The following is a 22,025-nucleotide window of genomic DNA, read 5'->3' as shown; positions in this document are numbered from 1 at the left end:
GTTGAACCGATCACTTCTATGTAGCAATATACGCAGTCGATACGCAAATTTTCAAGGTATCCTAAATTTCTGAGTGATCTTCATAAATAACTTACAGTTCTGAAGGATAAAGGTATGGATTGCACGGCAGGAGCAAGTGTGCATTTATTCTGTGTCACAGCATTACAGCATTATAGCACAATAGGGAGAGAATTAAAACGCTATTTCCACTGTGATTCCACTGAAGGTTTCTTCATATCCTTTGGTTTTTGCACTCCAAGCAAACATCACATTCAATTATCTGATTGTAAACATTGCTATTCCAAGGAAACCACTATGAAATCTACCAATAAATTAAGTCCCCGTTCAAGCTTTTTACAACACAGTTGCTGCAGTTGCCCCACCTTTTGGAAAACTTACATGTTGACATTTAAAACATCAAAAGAAGTTTTAAAAAAATATACAACTGCACAACAGCTTTAAAGAAGAAAGTCAAGTGAAGGAATTTAGTATCTACTTTGTTCCATATGTACAAATAAAGAACTGTGACTCAAATAATTACAGCATGAAAAAAAAAAGCAGTGAACTATTATCAATAAACAAAGACATCTTTGAGAATCCATCTTTTAATAGAAAGTGCTTAAATTATATTCCTAAAACAATGCTGTGAGCAGCACAGTAATAGGCTGACAGGTATCTTGCTATCTTTTTTTTTCATATAAAAAACTCAGAAAAAAACCCCATGCATTAACAGTAAAGGAGTAGACGAAAAGATAAAGTCATCAGCAAAGGGTTTTCCAACTACTATATGCTGCACAGTAGAGAAATATCCAAACAACTACCCTGCTCCACCTCCCCACATCTCTCAAAAATGTCTCAGTGCTTTGGATTAAATGATGACCAACTGAATTGATTTTGTTGTCTTGGCAACACCAAATCCAATGTCAGATCTCTTTGTTCTTTTTCTGAATCCACCAGCTGATAACCAAGAATGTTTATAGCACCTTTGCAAACTTCCTGTATTTTCCTAACTTTCTGAAAGGAAAGAACATTTCTCCAGGCCTGTGAAACACTGACTGCATCTCGAGATGTTATTTTGAAGGCTTCTTTTTTTTTTCCTGGTCCCTGTCCATGTGTGATATTATAGATCCAGCTTTTGAGTCTGGGAGTCAAACTAAGATCTGCAAATTTATACATTTCTGAGATTTCTGACAACGGATCTCTTACCAGATCTTCAAAACGGACCATTAAATAGCGATCTTTCAGGAAATTAGGTGGTTTTAGAGTAGCTGTTTCATAAATCTGAACATGACTTCTACATACCTCTTGCATTACTTTGTATTTACTATCTTCCACTTTTGTGCCATTGGTACTCAAGACAATTCCGTTGTCACGGGCTAATGCTTTGACTGATTGTTCCCGTGACTTAACAACTGCCCTAGGGTCACGGACCAGGTGAATAATTTTGAGATTCAGGGATGGATCAGTGAGAAGGGGGTATAGGACCTTCAAGTCAAAGAATCGAACTTCCTTGATGACAACATGGCTGTAAGTTTTACAGGCTTCCTCTACCTTGCTGAATGGGTACCGTCCACAAAGAGTCTTGCATGCCAATTCACTGGTTATGTCAGTACGTTGAAAAGAGTCACAAGCAGGAGCTGAACACAGAGCCCGACTTGCAGCCCACTGGAAAAGATCAGATAAGTTTCTTTTCCAAGGCATGTAAGCCTCAAACACAGACATGTCACACAGAAAGACCGACCTGACTAAGTCCCGCACTGCCATGTGTAAGACTTTGGCACTGTTCTGGTACATTGTAACCCACACGTGCCATGCAGGCTCCATCAGGTAGAAAACGCTGGGGTGCTGGCTGAAAAGTTGACCAACAAAAGAAGACCCCGACCGCCAAGAGGAGAGAATAAGTATGTGGACTTGTGATGGTTTCTCCTCAGACTGAGGCACGAAGCTACTGTACCGGGCATACATGAAGAGTAAGAATCCAGTCTGAACTGTAACAAAAATTATAACAATTGTGCCAGGAATCCGAATCCTTGCCATTCTCACTGAGGAAGGGCAACGAGAAAAGCTGAAAAACAGAAGGGAAATACTAGTGAACCATTGCTCCTATGGCACAATAACGATACAACTTAGACAATACGAACTCTTGCATTAGTAAAACCTTTCTTCAAATGTGCATGTATGTATGCAGCATTAACTGCTTCCTTAATCAATTGCACTGGGGGATGATCACTGCAGGTGACAGCTGTGGGAAACCCAATGGAAGTAATGTATGACAATAAGACCACTGCAGAACTAAGCAAATAAGTAAATGTTTGATGTTGAAGAAAAACTTGGGTTGATGCCACTCAACCCTTGGATTAAAAAAACAAAAAAACCCCAAAAAACCAAAAAAACCCCCCAAACCAAACCAAATTTAAAAATCACAACAAAACAAAACAAAACAAACAAACAAACAAACAAACAACAACAACAACAAAAAAACCCACCAAAACTACAAAATACACAAGGCCCTCAACTTGAATACTGGTAAATATTGTCCTCAAAAAAGAAGAAGGAAAAAAAATTCCGAATCGCTCAACTGTATTTATGTTTCAATTTAACATTACAAGGATTTCTGTCCCCTGAAAGGAGTGGATGTGAACATTGGTAACTGTGGGTGCTGAAATAAAAATAATCTTATTTAATGTGAGTGCTGTACCCTACAGTGGTCATAGGGTGCTATACCAATTGGTGCTTGTCCATAATCCTGTTTTCCAAACTGCAGAAGATAGATGAAAACTCACAACCCTAAGCCACACCTAGCCACAGATGATAAATGAAAAAGCTGCTGACACATATCTTTGGTCTGGAGTGCATGGAGTTTGCATTCAAGGAATAACAAGTTTGGGAGCTAGATTCATCTGCATATAACTCCTAGAAAATCTTAGGCATGTCAACCCCAAATGGATTTCTGCTTTACTTTGCAGTCAAAGTTCAAGACATGCATTCCTCACAGCTTTTCACTAGAATTTTTTGGAACCTACCCTTTTGTGCTCTCACTCATGCAGATTCCACTTGTAAGCAGTCAATAAGGGTTAGTAGGCAAGGCGTTAGGAAAGACTCCTCATGTATGCAGATCATCTCAAAGGTTCTACATGTACATATTTGCTATCTAGCTGCATTTACAATTTGCAATTACAATTTTTTTCTTGTTACAGTGAAAGATACATTTTTCAACACACTCTGAACTCTTGAAAATCATGCAGACTAGTAAATATAGATACACAGTCATTTGACATAATAAATTGAATTAAATGATCACTCATTACAAAACCTTTATGTACACTACATATTATAATGTGAATTTTTTTTTAATTCTGTGGCAGCAAAAGTGTACAAGAGTTCACAATTCAAGAGTTCAAATAATTACATTGATTTTAAGTAAGTAATGGAAGAAAAGCCTTCCAAGGGCTGTTAAAGGCAAAAACGAGGCTACAGCCCACGGCTTAGCAATTCCCTAAAGTGAGGATAGCCCGTGGTATGCACCTGTATTGTGGTGACACACTAGGAGAAATAAGGTTTACTGTATTACTTAACTTCCTTAGCAGTCCACTACTTGCTACTCTCAGGCACAAGAGCAGATAGAGAAATCCTTAGTTTAATTCAGCTTGGCCATTCTTCATAGATAAAATCTACTTTGTTCAAATACTGAATTTTTGCATATTACATCTCCAGAAGCATCCAGAAGTTTCTCTGGGCTGTGAGGATCACCAGCAATCCAGCAGCCTTCATTGACACTTCATCAAACAGAGCGAATGAAAGAATCTAAGCTGAAGTCGAAGTAAGTTGCATTTGCTAATTAAAAGATTTTTGCTGAAACAGACTCTATGCCTGAAAGTCAGCCAGACACAACAATCTCAGATCTTTTTCTTGAGTGCAAAACATGAGTCATTATCTACACTAAAACTGCGTTCTGCAGCTTCTTGCAGACTCACCCATTATGTAGCTTTTAGAGACTCAATTAGGCTTTTTAAAGAATTAATGTGTTTCTAGTCTAGCTACACAGAACTGTTGCTCCACTCTAATCACGCTGCAGAACTGCAACACTAACTGCTCTTTACATGTTATTAGCAGAGTATGGAGACTGAGGAATAAAAGCCAAAAGCTGTTTTTTTAATTCACTTCTGCCTTGACTCTCTCTCAAACCTCTCTTCGCTCCAGTTCCCACCCAAGTACTGCTGCAGAAAACACAGTGCCAATGAAAAAAAAGATAACACGAATATTAGTCCACAACATGTGTCTGAACTAATCAGATTTAAGTGATACAAATAACGTCAAATGACTATAGTTGAAGTATTTCTCTACACTTCAATATGATAGAAACTGCAAGAAAAAAGTATGATATCAAAGTAAAACACTAAGTAGATACCTTATATTTTTCTATATTTAAGATTAATTTTCTGTCCTTTTGGAAAAGTTGGAGCGTTTCTAACGATTATACACACATGTAGACACCACCAAGAAAAGGCATAGTTGCAAAATATAGCATCTGTAAAAGTATTCTCTTAAGTGGTTTCCAAGGCCAAGTACACCACTTTCTCTGTAAAGTGTGTCTTTTATTTCTGCACTTATCATGTTGGGCAGGTGTAATTCTATTTTCATATAAACAATCATTTACCATTTGCAATTGCATTCTGCAGTTAAGGTGATTTCAGCCCACGTTAAACTTACATTCCCCTAAAGTACAATTTTTGTTAACCCAACGAGCTCTTTCATGATTTTTGACAAACTTTAGCTGAGGCAGAAATGAGCCCATAGAATAACCTTCTCACAGAGTTGCTGAAGATCTATATATGCATGCACATATACACATATTTATAAATCTACTGAATAGAACACATTATATCGTTGCCTTAGTTGTGGACTTGGCATTGTTGGATTAACAGTTGGAATCCATTATCTTAAAGGTCTTTTTTAACCTAAATGTTTCTACAATTCCAAATGTGAGGAACACGACCTTGTGATACAGGCTACTTCTGATCCCCTAGCTATTCCATCGCAGGACTCAGCAGATGGTGCTGTTAGGCGTGCTCGCTCTTTCAGCACAGAAAGGCGATATGCCCAAACGGCAGCTGCACGCTGAAACACGACTCTGTCACTCGCTTTGCATTGCCTCACCTCTTTCTGCGAGTGCCCTCCTCCTCCACCAACTGCTCAGTGGGACCACCTGCCTACCCCAAGCTCCCCTCAAGAAAGCAAAATTGGGGTTTGTTTCACCTCCTTTTTTCCTGCTTTGCTCCACAGAAGTGCTTCCTCGTAGCTGCACCTGCCTGACTACAGCACGCCTGCCAACTGCAAACACGGGGAGAGGAAAAGGAGAAGCAGCAGAGGGGCCAGATGTTCTAGCATTACTGCCACTTCAGCTGCCATCTCAGGGACAAAGCTCTAGAAAACACCTCCTCGTTGACTCATGACTCATGCAATCAGACTGACATCAAGTGGCAAGGGAGCTACAACAAGCAGAAAAACAGGCTGTAATGGGTGTCAAGTTGCAACAGACAGCACTTCACCTCTCACATCTCTCAGCTGAGATGTACAAAGTATGGCAACACTCGGTGACATCACAATATGTGCTTTTGTAAATAATGAATACTCCTTAGTATAAATTACTTTACTAACAGATACAGTTATTCCTTTTCTGTGATAGTAGTAGTCCTTCTTTGGTGGTACCATTTCTTCAAGGAGAGCTCTGGTAAAGAGAATAATCAGAAGTCTCTCAAAATCTTGAGGCACAATCATCTCCTCACAGGGCAATGCAAATGTTCAAAATGTGAACTGAAAAGGATCTGCATATATGGTTTAGTTGCCAGTCCCAATTCAAGCTCTGTTCCTGGGCTTCCCTGCTAACAGCTACTAATGGAAACAAGATCCTAGACTTGATGAACCCTGGGACAGTTCTACAATAACTATTCTTACATATTGTCCAGAGGAAATTAATTATACAAACCGGCCAACAGAGCAATAATTTTCTTCATGACTTTAACTGTCTGTGATAGACTGCTGAGCTGCAGAGCCACTAGTATATGCCAAGAAACTAGATACATTACAGAAAGGTACCCAGTTTTACCAAGCATGGTAAAAATACAGTCAGCAGTAGCATTGATCCCAAAAAGATCTCATTTCTAAGGAGAGCAGACGCAGAAAGGAAGAAAGGAAGAAAGGAAGAAAGGAAGAAAGGAAAGAAAGGAAAGAAAGGAAAGAAAGGAAAGAAAGGAAAGAAAGGAAAGGAAAGAAATTGTCCACTGGATGATCATTTAGCTCTTGCTTCCAGGGACTTTGGTTTGTCACATTAGACATATAATGTTGGAATCGAGTAATCAGATCTTTTCAGGTCAGCTTTGAAAGGAGCACAGTTTCTTAGTAACTTCCTTTCAGCATAGAATTCAATCTGAAGAGACTTAATAAAGTAGCAAAAACGAACTTTATAGCTGAAAAAAGACCCTTCTATTAAACTGTTTTTTTTTTTTTTCTGGGCTACTAAAAAGACTGTAGAAAGACAGAAAGAGTGTCTCACATTAGAGCTGTCGAGAAACATGCTCTCTCTCTCTCTGAGCTTTCGACAAAAGGCTGGGATGAAAGACTCCCTTAGAACAAACAGGTCTGGGTCTGTTGTGGGAAGACTGAAAAACCAGACAGGATTAAAGCAAAAACATTTGAGTTAAGAATTACAAATACCTGTTCCACTACAATGACTTCTGAGAAACTGAATCTTAGCTGTCTCTGTCAAAGTCTTCCCTGGTCATTTTCTGTCTGAGAAAATTTCCAGCATACTTTCATTTTAAACAGTCCATGCAGCATTTTTAAAATCAAAGAACTTACAGATTACAGAGAAAGTACCTCAAATAATGTACTCAGTTGTAGGTCCCTTCCAACACAGAATATTCTGCGATTCTATTCTGCGATTTCCCAGATTGATCTTTTCCACTGAAAAATCAACACCTAATGCTGGATAATGTGCACAACCTTTTGTTACCCAAAAATGGTTGTCCTGTATGCTGACCTTTCGGTGCAATCATACAAGATGAATGTAAGTATCACTTATGTACTTAAAAATTCACCAAATGCAGCAGTACTGCATTTACTGACTGAAAAAAGAATGATAGTGGGTAAATGTCATAATTCTATATTTTATAAAATTAATAGGAACACATTCGTTCATGCCATGATAAACAGAGCAAAGATCACCTGAAGGTCTACTTTTCCTCATGGAATTTACTCACTGCATACTTCACCACCAATGCAATCACCACCAAAATGGCTTCTATGAGCCAGCATTAGAAACATAGTTTGCTACTCAAAAAAAGTGAAATGCTGGAACATGACAAAGCTGGTCAAAGAATAATACTCAACAATATTACTAGCAATTCTTGCAGTAATTCACCCTACTGACAAAACATCACTTTCCAGTATTCTTCTGCAGCTAGAAATCACACATCTTCATAAGGCAAAAACTTACCGTATCAACAACAATGTGAAGTTTGATATTTGAACGGGGAAAGAAAAAGTTAGTTTGGAGGGTGTGTTCTAGAACCACTGGTAGTCCTAAAAGCTAAAAGTCTTTCCAATACTAAATAGTTGAAACTCATAAGCCTGCCTAATATTTTTAAATAGAATAGTGAAACTGCAACTAAAATAATAAAATGCAGTAAATATACTGTAGTAATTCTGAATTAGAACATTATATTAGCATTTCAGGTGATAATGCTAACTTAGCTTTTGGAGATATACTTCTTTTTACAACCTAGTGGTAAATGAGATTTGAAGAATTTTTTCTAGGAAATCATCACACACACTTTATAATACAACAAAACATACCATACATTAAATCACATTATCATAAAAGTTCTTTTTCTAAAAGGTACTGTTTTATTTGGGATATTTTAAAGTATTTTTTAGAATTAGATAAAGTTGTCCAGCCTAAGCAAATGGCAGTGTCAAAGCATAGCCCTACAACACCTATTTATCGATGTACTGAAGCTGAAGGTCAAAAAGTGTTTTCAGCTTCTAGAATTACTGGTGTTCAAGAAATGAGGTCCCCTTAGTTGCAATTTTTGTTAGGAATTTTTTCCCATGGCAAAACTGGGGTGACAAAGAGACACCCGCAGTGACTGAATGCTATTCACTTACTTGAGACTCTGTCTGCACTGGTGCAAAGAGCGTCCGCAAATTCAAGCAGACTGAGGACGATTGCGCTGAGGTGAGCTCTGTGTGCCTCAGTTGAAGCAACTGTTGCAACTAAGAAATACTGACAAATGCTTCCGATAAGCATGTCACCTTCACCTAGAAAGAGGCAGGACACAACAGAAAAATGGGAAGGGATTTCCTGAAATGATGGGAAGGGTTCTCTAAAGACCTTATTTCACCATCCAACTCCAACAAACGAAACCACCTTAACCTGAATCAGCCATGTTCCCTAGGGAAAAGGAAGAAAAGGGGAAACAAAAGGGAAAAAGAAGGGGGGGGGGGGGGGCGGGGGGGGAGAGGGAGGAAAAAAAAAAAAAAAGAGAGGGGAAAAAAAACCCCAAATCACAAAACACCAAAGCTAAAAAAAAAAAAAAAAAACAGGCTGATTTTCGACAGCTTTACCTCAGTCGGTGCGACATCGGTTCCGCCGCAACTGGTATTACCGCTACTCTGTCGCCACAAGCAGGGGCGTGTGTAACCCGCTCAAAAACATCTCCTTTAAAGCACCATTTTCTGATTCAGGGGAAAAAAAAAAGTCTGACCGGGACTTCCAATCCTGTGGAATAACCGCACCCCCACCTGCATCAGCCTGCCGTACCTTGTCGCCGCCTCTCGCCACCGCCACGGCCCCGAGCTGCCGACAATGAAGCGCTTTCAGACGTGGCCGAGGCGCCGGGGCAGCGGGAGGAGCCCGAGAAGGAGCCGATCCGCCCCGCTGCCGGAGCATCCCGGGCCAAGGCGCAGCCTGGCAGAGGCGGTCCGCTCTCCCGCCCCGCCCAGCACGAGCGGCACCGGCGCGGCAGCCGGGCTGTACCGGGCTGTGCCGGGCTGTACCGGGCTGTGCCGGGCTGTACCGGGCTGTACCGGGCTGTGCCGGGCTGTACCGGGCTGTACCTGGCTGTGCCGGGCTGTACCGGGCTGTGCCGGGCTGTGCCGGGCTGTGCCTGGCTGTGCCGGGCTGTGCCGGGCTGTACCGGGCTGTACCGGGCTGTACCGGGCTGTGCCGGGCTGTGCCGGGCTGTATCCCGGCAAGCAGGGTCCACACCGCCCCGTGGCAACAGCAGCCCCTCCTCCGCCTCCTGCGTCCATCCCAGCCCAGCATCCCCGGGCCAACAGAGCTCGGCGCGGCCGCGTCCCGCTCGCCTCGTGCGAGCAGAACGAGAGGATAATGCCCCCTGCAAACGGGCTGCTTTGGTGAGTTTACAAGCAACGAGGTGGTTTCCTTTCTCCTAGTTCCACCTCTTAAAGGACTCCTGAAGCATGGCTCTTACGTGGCCACGCTTCCACATCAGCTTATGCATAGGACTTTAAACTTAAAGCTACTTTCTTTTTCCTTCTTACAGAACCTCGATTAACCTTAGCAAGCCACCATGTCTTTCCTTAATGAAGAGCATTTGGATTTACTCTGTCATATGTACAAAGATCTGTGTAGTAGCACTGCGGTGCATGGTAGCGGTTTTGACTTTTTGTGCTGCTTAGCAAGCTACAGGAAGAGTCCTTGCAGATTAGCTTTCGGAGAAAGGCTCTTCCTTCCTAAACCTCTTTTAATGCTGGTTGCAGTGGATCCTCAGGTATATATTTTCCTGTGTAGTTCAGTTTGTTGCTTAAACTATAAAATCTTGCCTTTTTTCTATTGCTTGGTTACTTACAAAAGTAGAATGTCTCTTCAACCTTGAGAAAGGAGTCAGAACTATTGTCAATATAAAAAGTGATCCAGGACCACAGCACAGGTATCACAGGGTTTTTTTCCCTCTTGTCATAACATCTGCCTTTACAACCCCTTTTACCCTGCATTCAGTTATTAGTCCCAGTCATGAAACACCTCTTTGAAAAGAAATGGAGGGATGGCTTCAGGTCATATTAAACAATCACATGCCACCTACAAGTAAATATCTCTTTTGATTGCCTTCTTTTAATGTATATAGTCCTTTGCTTACATTACTGTAGAGGATTTTTTCCAGTTTTCTCCATCTAAGGGCAAAGAAAAGGTTAAATATATTTTTCTCTGTATTTCCAGAACAAGACCTAATCTCCATTTCTTATTTCACATGCATTCACTGAACTGTTGCTCTGAGCAGCATCACTTGTTCGAACTTAATGTGAAAGGCTACAACAGGAGAGAAAAGTGAGAGAGGGATTAAGGGACTAACAGAGTCTCCTAGTACTGTGCTTTCAAGCATTAGTCTCTTCCGTACTTCTGTTGCTACCTTAAATAGACTTCTGTTCAATTTGGAGGGAGACTCTTACACATTCCATTTTTGTGGAAGTAGAACATTCAAACCTTTAAACTGCAGCCCTGTGGTCTCTCCAGAGATTTCCACCCCTTGCTCATGTTCACCTTAATGCTTCTGCAGACACATACCAAGTTCAGTCAGGTGTGGCAGCGTGGAACTGGATGGTGAATGCTTTACCTCGCCTAGCGTCTTCTGAGAAAGCCGCTCTGACAGGTACAGACAGTCACTGAATTCACAGTTACACCACAGATACCACAGTGATAAGTCAGTCAGGACGGAAAGGGTCTGCTGCACAGAGCTCCAGCAAGGTTTATTGCCAAGCCGCGCTGAAGGAATCCAGGGACAAAAGGCAAAAAATCACAGCAGTCTTGGGTTAAGTATGGCCTCAGGGCACAGGGGCAGTACAAGGGCAGGGCAAAGGGCAGTGAGCTATAGGGAATAGGGATCGATTAACATAGTGCTGCCATGGAGGACCATGAGGGAAGCCGTTTTGTCTCATTTCAGACAGTGAGGCATTCTTGAAGCCTGTGCCAGACTTTTCCAGGACATTCCCCTAGAGGTTCCCCCGATAGGCTCAAGGGCCTCCTCAGTCAGGGAACTGACTTGTTTGAAAAAGTGATTATATATTTGGTAAAGATCATCCTCTGTAGTAATTATGTTGAGATGGACATGACTGGGACTATCACCAGTCTTTTACTTAAAATTTTTCATGCCTTCTCTCAGGCAACTCTGACTCCTTTTCTCACAGGCAGCTCTACACACCAGTGACTCCTCTCCTCTCTGCAGATTTTCTTCTTCCTTCTGCATGACTGGCTAACCCCAAGCTGTCCCTTACCCAGCTGCCTAACCCTGTCCATCCCTTGCACAACCACCTTACATCCTCACAGCACAGCCAGCAGACTACAAATACAACTGTAACTCTTGACTAGCTGGCCCACCCTTTTATAACACCCATCCTCATTGGGCAGGCAAGGCTGTTTCCACTCCTCGGTAATCAGTACAGCTGTAATTCACTGGGAAAGATTGCCTTCTGCTCTCTCCTTACAACCTGTTCTCCTGCAGTCTTCACCATATGAACTCCCTGAATTAACTCATGCAGTCACACAAGCACCATTACTGCTGCAAGGGAGAGTACACCAAACGTACATCAGCTTGAGATATGGGGGAAACAAGCTCACAGTCCCCTTCATTCATGCTGTGCAGTGGCTAGAAGCCCTAAAAAGCTGTAGACAGTTGCTTTGACTCTGGAGATGCTGACACGAAGCCAGTTATCAGTAACCCTACGCTGCCACATAGAGACTTCAAAGATCCAAGAGCAAACTGCAGACTTCTAGAAAAGGTAGCTCTCCCAGCTGCCAGGATGTTGAATTCTAGAGGATGATGGCCAAAAGGTGGCATACTGCTAAGCTGCTCTTTCATATTTCATAGCTGCATTGTGTCTCAAGAATTCAAGAGAATCAAAGACACTTGGAATCTTTTGCAGAATTCTAGCATCTAGAATTCTTTTAAATTCTGTCCTGCCATAACACTGCTTTGCTAGAATTAATCCTTTAATACAAAACTGAAAACATAATGGAGACTTTGTTGTTTTCTCTTGAAAGCTTGTCTGGCATAAAAAGTAAGCCCAGAAAAACAAGACAAAATTATCTGCCCTATGACCACCACCATCAAGAATGAGGGACACAGTTTTTCAGTGTTTACCAGGTGATTATAATTTTTATGTGTTCTAAACTATTTAAGTTCTGAAGGAAATTATTCACTTACTTTGAAACTAAGGCTTCCCTGGTACAATTTTTTGCTAGTTTTCTTTCAATAGATACGAGGATTCTGTTTTACTATTCACAATTCACAATTAATGGTCTGGTGCTACAGTAATAATGCCAATAGGAAATGGTTGTGCAAATTTTGCATACACTATCACCCAAAACTTGGTTTCTCATATCAACCTTGAATTTATTAATAATCCAATTTAATAATTAAATTGGTGAGTATGTATAGCCACCGTTACAGAAGCACATCTCTGACCTTAACTCATCCATGCATTTTTTTTCACCTCACAGTGCACATAAATGCATGTACAAATAACTCTTGACAACTCTAAGACTGCAGTTGATTTACAATAAGTAAAAACAGTTAATGTTGTTACTTTTAGCATATTATTTTCAGTTTTCAAGATGTTTTTTGAGGCATGTTCCAGTTGCAAAAAAAAACCCTAGGCTCTTCTTTAACTGTCAAAAATATAAAATTTCCAGCTCCAAAGCAGTGTTCCTAAAGAAATAAGATGAATGAACCTGTGTTTTAAAAAGGAAGCACAAACAGAGCATACTTGGAACATACTTAAAAAATTCTGATCTTCTAAAGTAAGAAGTGTAGAGAGAATAAAATCAGGTAACTATTTTTGAATGGCATTTCTATAAAGTGTTCTCAGGTATCTCTTCAGGACTGGTGCTGTTTGTAGGATAGTACTGGAGATACAGGCAGAACTGGTGATACTGGAATTGTAGTCAACACCTGATTCTGAAACAAAAACGTCTTAATCCTACCGAACACCCAAAGAAAGATAAGGAGGATGCTGACATACTGGATCCAGGCAAATTTAATAATTTCCCAAAATCCTGGCTGATATTTAAAGAAAGTCAAGGAATGTTACTAGAGAAGCTTCTGATGCTGCCACTGCAATATCTAAACAAACTCATAGGCAGAAAGGCACAAATCTTATTAAGACAGCAGTTTATGTCACAAATGCTAAGCCTCTGAACCATAGAAACACCTAAAAGACTTCTACCATGGTAGGTAACAAAAGCTGGAGAAATTGTCTGTCTTAAAAGACATTTAAACCAATTCTGGGAAAAGGACCTACTTTGTGCCTGAATCATCAGAAAGTACTTATTGTTAATATTCAGGCAGGTAAACAAATCTTATAGGAAATGTGCTCCATACAGATTCTTCTAAACACAGACTTGTTCTTGTCTAAGAAAAAGAGTGAAGAACATAACGAAGAATTATTTTGTCAAAAAAAGAAAAAAATTCCAGTCTGCCTGCACATGAACAGATATAACAACCTCCCACTGCAGGAGTTATTATTTGGTGAGACGATCTTGCATACAGATTTCTAATTATTTGCTTTACATCACAGACTACAGTATCGTGCTTTGCACGTGGCATCTGTGACAGATCGGGACAGCAGGTACTGCAGAACCAAAGCAAGATGTACTACAGGTATTCCCTGAGAATAGCTAACTAAGTGCTTTAAAGGCCTTTTCAGCAAAGCTGAAAAGCAACACAGGTTCTCAATAAAGAAAAGCAAAAAGTGGTTATGCAAGCACAACCATCTGAAGGAATGGACAAATAGGTATTTCATTAACTCCAGAACGGTAGCATTTGCTTAGCTAACAAAAGAAAAAAACAAAACAAACAAACAAAAAAAAACAACAAAAAAAACCCCAAAAGTGTAGCAACATATCTAATGTGGTGGAGGCTCAAATAATACAACCCTGTTATGTCACAGTTTGTGCAGTTTTTAAAGGATATAAGATAACTTCCACTGGGTAATGAATGGTGGCATTAATGATAAATGGTGTATCTCTTGCTCTTCCAGTCATCCAAACAGGGCTGGAATCTGAAAAGACTGTTGTCACTGAAATGGAGAAAGGAAACATCCAGGTTAAGGGGCTTTAAAAGTGTTAATACAGAAGTCATATACTTCACAAAACAGCTGCCAATATGCTAACTACTACTGTCCTGTAGCTACACATTCAGGCTTACCATTTCTATCCCAATATGCTGCAATGATATTTGCTAGGTCATAGTCACTTGCAAAAGGACTTGTGCCATTGACCACAGACACCTGTTACAACAAGGAGACACTTTAATTATTTGTCCAGTCTTCAAGACAGTAATTTTACTGAGTTTCTTACACAAAATAACCATGCCCTTCAAGGAATAAACATCATAAATAAATAAATAAATAAAAGAGTGAACATCTGGCAGAATAACCTTTTCCCTCTTGTAGTCTAACAAGAAAGCATCAGTTCCAAAGTCTTACAGTTCACTCTGTGCAGTAGTACAAATAATGAGGGTGTCACCTATGACACTAGGAGGATTAAGAGGTCGGGGGGCTGAATTTGAAGGGAAGGGAAAAACATTTCCTCACATTGTATCTGGTGTCCAATCCACAGTGGTTAAGTAATTGCCTCTGGTTTAATTTCAAGTCTCCATTCACATAGAGTTGAGACCCTGGCACAGGAGAAAAAAACTGAAGAAAAGCCATGCTCTGCATCACAAATGTTGACATTCTCTGAAATAGTGAACACAAAAAAGGAAAATTTAGGGGGAGGAGGAGGGACACAACACACTTTTCTACCTCTTGGTATCTACAAATTTTTCTACACAGATGTGATTTTTCTACGACTCCCAAGTTTCAGATCATCACCTTAGTCTAAATAAGGGAACACCAAATAAAAAACACAATTTTTTAAAAAGTGAACTACCTTAGTTAATAGTTAGCTAACTTTATTAACTCAACAAAGTTCCACAGGAAATTCAGTGAAATACAATGTCTGTGGGTAATGACAGGAAGATTTGACTAGCCATAACATGAAAAAGCAGCAAGGTAACTAAACACATTCATTGGAGATACACCTTAAAAACTCAACAGTCAAAATCAAGGACTTGTACTCTGCAACAAGAACCAAATAAAGAAGGTAAGTCCTTAGTTCTTATCAACCACTCAGTCGGAAGGAAAATTTCCACATTTATAATGGAATAAAAAAGTGTTGTGACTATCGTCATTCTGTCATATGAATACCTGACCAAATACTTCAGCCCAAATTTAGGACTGTTGAGCCTGTATTCTGGACCTCAGGCTTAAGAATGTTTTCTACACCACATAGCTATGCTTGCAAAGCTTGCCCATCTGCAATCAGCAAGACTCTCAAAAGAAACAGCCTAATCTCCCTAGGAAAACAATTTCTTGTCTGTGCAGCTGCACCCAACGCAGCTCTACATTATTGCTCCTTTCACATTCTGGGTTCTCTGTGCACTGGTGTTTTACTCTTTGCTTTAGGTATTAATTGCACTGCCACTTGAGGTACAATGGCAGTGGAATTGTATTGTCTTGTCTTCCTGTAACACTTTCTTCCATGTCCCAGTTACAAGATACAGAAGATCCTGGCAGATGATTACCCATGCTTCAAGAGGTGTTAAGCAAAATCCAAGGCATTTTAGGCTGCTGCAACAGCCTGACTCTTCATCTCAGAAAATGAACTGGTTATGTCAAGACACAACAGCGTGTAGGAATGCACATCCTTCTGCCTATCACAAGTCCCTCAGTTATTTCCTGGTGCCACCCACACTGATACTCACTGCTGTGCATTTCTTTTCTGTATGGTGCACTACAGCCCAAGAGAATATAGAACTTAAAAATTAAAAAAAAAATTAAAACAAAAAATCCTAACAAAGTGTATCAAAATACCCAAGAGAGCTAGACTAGGAATGATGCAGCACAGGAGGAGAAAATTAAATATTTTTTAGTAAAATACATATTTTAGATTGGAATTTCAAATGTGGAAAGTTTTTTCCATGTTTTGTATAACCACAACTGGAATATTATAATGGGTCTATACATCACAACAAACAAAATTAGAAATGCTCACATAAAGTTGGTAGGAGAAGAGTAGAATCAGCTGAATGCCAACTACGTGCTCTGTTGGTTGTAGTGGAAGTTCCAATTTAAAATGCAACTGATCCATTTTGCCATCTTGATTTTTGTCTTCTTCTCTAGTCTAAACAAATGTGTTTTTTTAAAGATAGGAATTTCTGTTAGAAAGAAAAACAAAAAAAAAGTAAAACCCCAGGGTACCTCCACCACTGCAGCACGCACATACCAAGGAAGCAAATAAACTGCATAGTTAGGAATGCAATAAAAAGCTACTTGACTATAGACAGAGGACCAGAGACAAACAAGAAGCTTACACTGCTGTCTGTCATACAATGTTTCATATACCCCTCGAGGGAGGGCAGCTTTACTTCACGGTCTTTTCTGCCCTACACCAATTCCAACCGTCTACCCTACATGCTACAAAGCATGCCTTAGTGCTGGATATTCTGTAAGACACAGTACAAATATATGACTGATGGTCAGGCTTGTGCCTCCTGTCACTGCAGCATGCCTCTTAAGTGGCCTGTGTGCTGATTCCTGGCTGTAAGCCAAGGCTTGCTACGCTTGTGTGCCAGAGTGTCCAGTTCTTCAGCTACTTGCAGATACAGCAGGGCTCGTAACAGAGCCAGACAGAAAAATAACTGCCACTGTGAAATCTCAGAAAGAAAAGTGACCGCAAGGTAGAAAATATGTGCTTCTGAAGGCACTTATCTGCTTCCAAATCTAGAGGCTACCCTGCAAACTTCACATCATGATAAGCCATGTGGCCAAAGGAGAGGAGCACAACTAATTTGATGAAAGTAAACCGATGTGTTATGCAAACCACCAGCGGTGCTTACGGACGGTTTGGTGGCAAAATTGGTAGGGTTTGGTTAATGACTGGGCTTGGTCTTATGGCCTTTTTCCGATCTAATTAATGCTGTGAGTCAGTAGCACTGAGAGGGAGTGAAACGGGACTCATTAAAAATCTAGCAAATCCCGATGTGAGGCAAAAGGTTATACATAAAGCTGCTGCTACCTGAAAGCAGCAGTGCCTGACGGGCCACCCGCTCAAAAACGCCATCAGCACTCGTGCCCTGAGCCGGCTGCCGGTCCGCTGGCCCCATTTTGCAGCCTCGCGGCTCGCCACTGTTGCCGGGCAGCCCCGGGCAGGCCTACCGACAGGAGCGGGACTCGAAGCCGGTCCTCCTGGAGCCTGTTGAACGCTGGGAATGTGCTCCACGCCAAGAAGCTGCCCGGGCCGGACCCCATGGTGGCGACGAAGAGAATCTCGTACCGGAAACGAACAGTGGGCTGCTCCAGGTACGCGCTCTGCTTCAGCCAGAAACCTGAGGGCAGAAACAGCACGAGGTTTCAGGAGTGCGCCGGGCCCGGCCAGGTCGCGTGGGGTCCAGTAGCGCTCACCGTGGCTGCGGTAGGCCACCAGCAGCGGCGGCACATAGGTGAGCGCCGTGATGAGCAACAGCGCCAGTGCAGCGGCGGAGCAGAGCCCAGCCCGGTAGCGCGTGTACAGCGCGGGATGCGAGAACAGGTCCACGCCAGCCATGGCGAGCAGCCCCAGGTGCCTCAGCACCACCGCTCCCCGCACTCTCACCAGCCGCCCCCGTCCGCGCCTTCAGCGCTGCACTGGCGGAGCGTCGGACTGACGAGACGCCGCGCCAATCAGCGCCGAGGGGACGGGCACATCAGCCAATAGCCGCGCACCGCTGCCTTGCGGGGCCGCCGGCGAGAGCGCGTCCGGCAGCGGGATGGCGACGCACGGATGGGGACAGGCGGATGCGGGCATCGGCCGGGGCGGAGAAGTCTGTGGAGCGGCTTCGAGAGCCCGGGGAGCGCAGCGAGCGGCTTCGCACCGGGCAGGTGACTTCGTGCCCGGATGCCACAGCCCCGCCCGCCATCCCCTGGCCGGAAGCGCGGCTGCTGAAGCGGTTGCCGGGGAACAGGCGAGCCGGAAGTCCCGCCTGCCGAGCCGCGGCTGTTGTTGTGACAGGGACCGTGACAGCGACAGGCCCGGCACGAGCCCCCGCCCCCCGCACACGGGCCTCGCCGCCTCTGGCTTCGCTCCCCGCCCGCCTGCACCATGAAGTGGATGTTCAAGGAGGACCACGCGCTGGGTAAGGGTGGGTCTGGGCCAGGCGCTGCCTGGCAGCGGCCCCGCTGCCCTCAGTCTCCCGTGTCGCCATCTGTCGCGGTCGGCTTCCCTAGGCGGTCGTCTTGTCTGTGGGCGGACAGCCGCTGGCGGCCCTCGCCGAAGGGCGGTGCGATGCCCGGGGACGGTCGCCCCGAAAAGCTAGAGACCCACTCGGAGGCGGCAATATGATCGCGATCCCCACAGGCTCACGGCCCTGCCGGCGCTGCCCTCTCGGCCTAGGACAGTGGCAATATTATTACTCTGCAGTGACTAATTACGAGTTTTGTTCACAGAGCACAGATGTGTCGAGTCCGCAAAAATCCGAGCCAAATATCCCGATCGTGTCCCGGTGAGTAACCGAGGCAGCTTCAACACAGTGCTTAGAGGCAAAGGTGGATAAATTGTTTTCATCCTGCCCACCCAGAGTTTCTACTAAGTAAATTCATTTTTCTTTTTGTGTCGTTAGATGTTTTTAAAGAAGCCTCAAACCCATGTAACTACTCCAACATTTCTTCCTCTGCCCCAGTGCACATTGATAGATAAGCTTTCTAAACACTTTTCAGGGATTTTTATTATATGCTCCTGCTTTCTTCTAATGGCAATTATATCCCAGCAAACACCTTCATTGTCTTGAAGACTGTGCCTTATCCTTAGAAAGATTATGAAGACTCTTGAAACCTTGGCCAAATGCGTTAGATTATATCCTTCATGTATTCCACGCCTATAACCATTCATCATGGTGAATTTCTCCATGCAAACCCTGCTGTTTGAAGAGCCAATGCATGTGGTGACCCCTCCTTTCGGCATTAATACCTACCAACCTGCTAAGTAGTGAATGACCTCTCTTCTTCTCTCCACAATCCCTTTTACCATGTTTCAGTCTCTGAAAAGACCACAGTTCACATCCTTATTTAACAGCTAGCAACATGTCCATATTCTCAACTTACTTGCTTGAGTGTAAAATTTCGCACATCCCATCTGACCACATGCCAGTTAGTGCCACCCCCGCCTCTCACCTTTTGGTAAGTAACTTCTCCATCAGCACAGCCCAGAGAAGAATCTTCATTCCCATTGACTTTTTCTGCTGTTCAGTTGCACCTAGTCACAAGATTTTCTCCAGTTGCAGTCTGGCAAGCTGATATGATCCTTGCTGTTCTCTCTTGACTAACTATCCCCTCACACATAGACTGCAGCATCCTTAATGACCATATATCCATACATACGCTGCAGTCTCCCTTTATGCATTTTAAAAATATCCTTGATAACCTTAGGGGAAAAAGAAACACCAGAATCCGTAGTGTGAGTCACAATGACTTGCTGCTGTATCAGGAATGGACAGCAAGGTGTAGACAGATACAGGAATTAAATCTCAAATTGCAGCAATCCTTTGTCTGGACTGGTATGTGTTTTCTGTGATGATTCAAATTGAGCCGTGTAACATTGATACCAAATAGTTGGTATCAATTTAATAGTGAGAGGTGTTTTTCAAACTTAATGTTTCAAGTGGAATGCAGAGCTAAGGAATGGAGATCCTGGAACCTCTGATAAACCCTGTTTCCTGACATGCTGTTATTTTTCCTGCCAGAATCAGTCTGTAGTACAATAAGCATCGGGTTTTTTTCACAAGAAATACTTAATTATCCTTCCCCCCACATACCAGTTACTTTTTGTTTGGTTTTGTTTGTGGCCGTCTTGCTATCTTTCCTTCCTGTAGTCAATTTCTTATTTCCGAAGCGATGATGACATGCTCTAAATGTCAGTTCAGCAGAATACAAAGGTAGCTTCACCAGTACCAGTACAGGGGAAGGATCACTTCCCAGTCCTTTGCCTGATGCAGTCCAGGGCACTGTTAGCCTTACTTGTGTCCACGGTACACTGCTGGTTCATTTTTAACTTTGGGTCCACATGGCAGTAATTTCATGTCATCAGTGTACAAAAGGTTAAGTGATGCGTGCACTTTCCTGTCACAAGTGTCTTTTAGGCATAATGCACCTTTTTTGCCCCATGACTGCACCAAACATAGGCACAAGCCATTGTGTATATGAATTGTAGGTTTCAGTGCAGCAGTAAAATCAGGTTTTATAGTGCCGAGCCAGTTCTAGCTCTGATTTGGTTGTGGTCAGGAACCCTTTTTGTTCATCCCCTCTGTTAGTCATTGTAAGCCTGTATGAGCAAATGATCTAACAAAGGTGTCTGTTCATACCAATCCTGAACAGCCTGACCTTCACACCTGCACTTTACAGGTTATAGTGGAGAAGGTCTCAGGATCTCAGATTGTTGATATTGACAAGAGGAAGTACTTAGTTCCGTCTGACATCACCGTGGCCCAGTTCATGTGGATCATCAGGAAGAGGATTCAACTGCCATCTGAGAAGGCAATATTCCTCTTTGTAGACAAGACTGTCCCACAATCCAGGTGAGAGGCTATTCGTTTGATACTCAGAATCATATCAGCAAGCCTGTGCATATTAGAGGGTCAGTAGCACCACTCTGAGGCTCATTTAGTAATTTTAGGAGATGTTTGTCACATCTTAATCTCACTAAAAGTTTTTTTTTTCCTCATGAGTTTGATAAACATCTTATTTCTTGAGCTAGGCCGTAAGGAAAGGTGACTGAAAAAGATACTATGATTTACTTCCATGGCAAAAGGGTGAGGTTTGCAGTTACAATCTTCTTTCACTTGGTTGAGTGCAAAAACACATACATCATCAATGTCAAAAAAACAATGATTCTTAGTATAACAAAAAAAGTTGCACATTAAATACTCAATAACAAATGCCATAAATTATTCTGAAAAGAACCCAGTAACCTGTCAGTTTACAAAGAAATTATAACATTACAGACTAGTTGCTGGTTCTTTTTTTAAAATTATTTTCTTCAATAAAGAAAATAATAATTGCAATAGAAAGGTTTTTTTACATGGCTTTAATATAGGAATAAGTTGCATTGTGTTTTGCTGCATACACAGTATAGCAGAAGCAGCTGCTACAATTTTCTACCCAAGATACTTTAGTAATATTTAAGGAAATAGTATGTGGTTACACGCCTGAACTGTGATATTATTCTTCACACTTAATTGTAACAGAAAGAGTCCCTCCAGGTAACCTGATGCACACTAGGGACCCACGAGAGCCATCCTTTTCTGCGTGTTTTTTTCTAACAGTACTAAGACTGCCTATATATTATCTTTCTAACAGTACTATAGAATGGCTAGGAGCAGGACCGAGAGATCCATTGTCTCTTCTCACGTGTTCATAATGAGATGTCACATCTCGGCTAGAAAAATAGGGCTTTGATCATTTAATATTAATGTAAAAATGGCAACTTCTTAACCAATAAACAAAACTACAATCTGTTCATTGCTCCGCTTATCTCACAGGCTTGAGTTTATGTAATAAACTTTTGTATGAAGAGAGAAGGATGTCAAGGGTTGGTGATCTACCTACTACTCACCAATTCTCTTCCATTTCAAGTACTGCTTACAAATCTTCCCAGCTCCTGTCCTGGGTAGAATGACATCGTTGTTTTCCCTGTCACTCATATCCAGTCTCCATCTTTCAGTTCATTAGCCTTTTCTCAGTTTTGGAAGTCGGAGAAAGGTGAGCTGAGGCAGCTTCATTTGTGCACCTGACTGATGTCTACTGCTCCAGCCATTTGCAGTAGATGGCTGGAGCAGTTGACCAGCAAAGTAGTTGCTAAGGTTTCTTTTTGTTTTCAAAATAGAGACTAATTTCTAACAAAATAAGGAAGCATTCTGACAAAGGCATTTGTGAAGAAA

The 22,025-nt window shown here is 42.2% G+C and overlaps 3 protein-coding genes across 7 annotated transcripts in view; 1 reads left to right on the top strand and 2 right to left on the bottom strand.

Annotated features, from left to right (window-relative positions):
• Positions 1–113: 113 nt before the first annotated feature.
• On the bottom strand, positions 114–8,938 carry LOC106861272 (carbohydrate sulfotransferase 5-like). 5 transcript variants are annotated; one of them, XM_088172211.1, is made up of 3 exons: positions 8,822–8,938; positions 8,167–8,319; positions 114–2,065 (listed from the first exon to the last, which is right to left on the bottom strand). In XM_088172211.1, the coding sequence occupies exon 3, from the start codon at positions 2,035–2,037 to the stop codon at positions 856–858; it is 1,182 nt and encodes a 393-aa protein (XP_088028337.1). In that variant the 5' UTR covers positions 2,038–2,065; positions 8,167–8,319; positions 8,822–8,938; the 3' UTR covers positions 114–855. The 5 variants fall into 5 exon arrangements, with proteins under 5 accessions (XP_088028337.1, XP_088028336.1, XP_014745028.1 ...); XM_088172210.1 differs by lacking the exon at positions 8,167–8,319 and adding an exon at positions 8,626–8,736 and having other exon boundaries at positions 8,822–8,937; XM_014889542.2 differs by lacking the exon at positions 8,822–8,938 and adding an exon at positions 8,626–8,796.
• A 3,451-nt stretch (positions 8,939–12,389) lies between these two features.
• TMEM231 (transmembrane protein 231) lies at positions 12,390–18,022 on the bottom strand. The gene is made up of 7 exons (XM_014889543.2): positions 17,521–18,022; positions 17,275–17,444; positions 16,112–16,240; positions 14,611–14,754; positions 14,223–14,304; positions 13,989–14,094; positions 12,390–13,083 (listed from the first exon to the last, which is right to left on the bottom strand). The coding sequence occupies exons 1-7, from the start codon at positions 17,660–17,662 to the stop codon at positions 12,894–12,896; spliced, it is 963 nt and encodes a 320-aa protein (XP_014745029.2). The 5' UTR covers positions 17,663–18,022; the 3' UTR covers positions 12,390–12,893.
• Positions 17,794–22,025, top strand: part of GABARAPL2 (GABA type A receptor associated protein like 2) — a 5,026-nt gene continuing 794 nt past the window's right edge. Inside the window, exons 1-3 of the mRNA XM_014889545.2 lie at positions 17,794–18,230; positions 18,541–18,596; positions 20,491–20,663. Coding sequence (XP_014745031.1) covers positions 18,197–18,230; positions 18,541–18,596; positions 20,491–20,663 — 263 coding nt within the window. The 5' untranslated portion in view covers positions 17,794–18,196. The remainder of the gene's footprint in view (positions 18,231–18,540; positions 18,597–20,490; positions 20,664–22,025) is intronic.

This window comes from Sturnus vulgaris, chromosome 12, assembly GCF_052056855.1.
Source record: "Sturnus vulgaris isolate bStuVul1 chromosome 12, bStuVul1.hap1, whole genome shotgun sequence".
Taxonomy (NCBI): domain Eukaryota; kingdom Metazoa; phylum Chordata; class Aves; order Passeriformes; family Sturnidae; genus Sturnus; species Sturnus vulgaris.
Note: the sequence above shows the minus strand (reverse complement) of the source record. Positions and strands in the feature narration are given on the sequence as shown.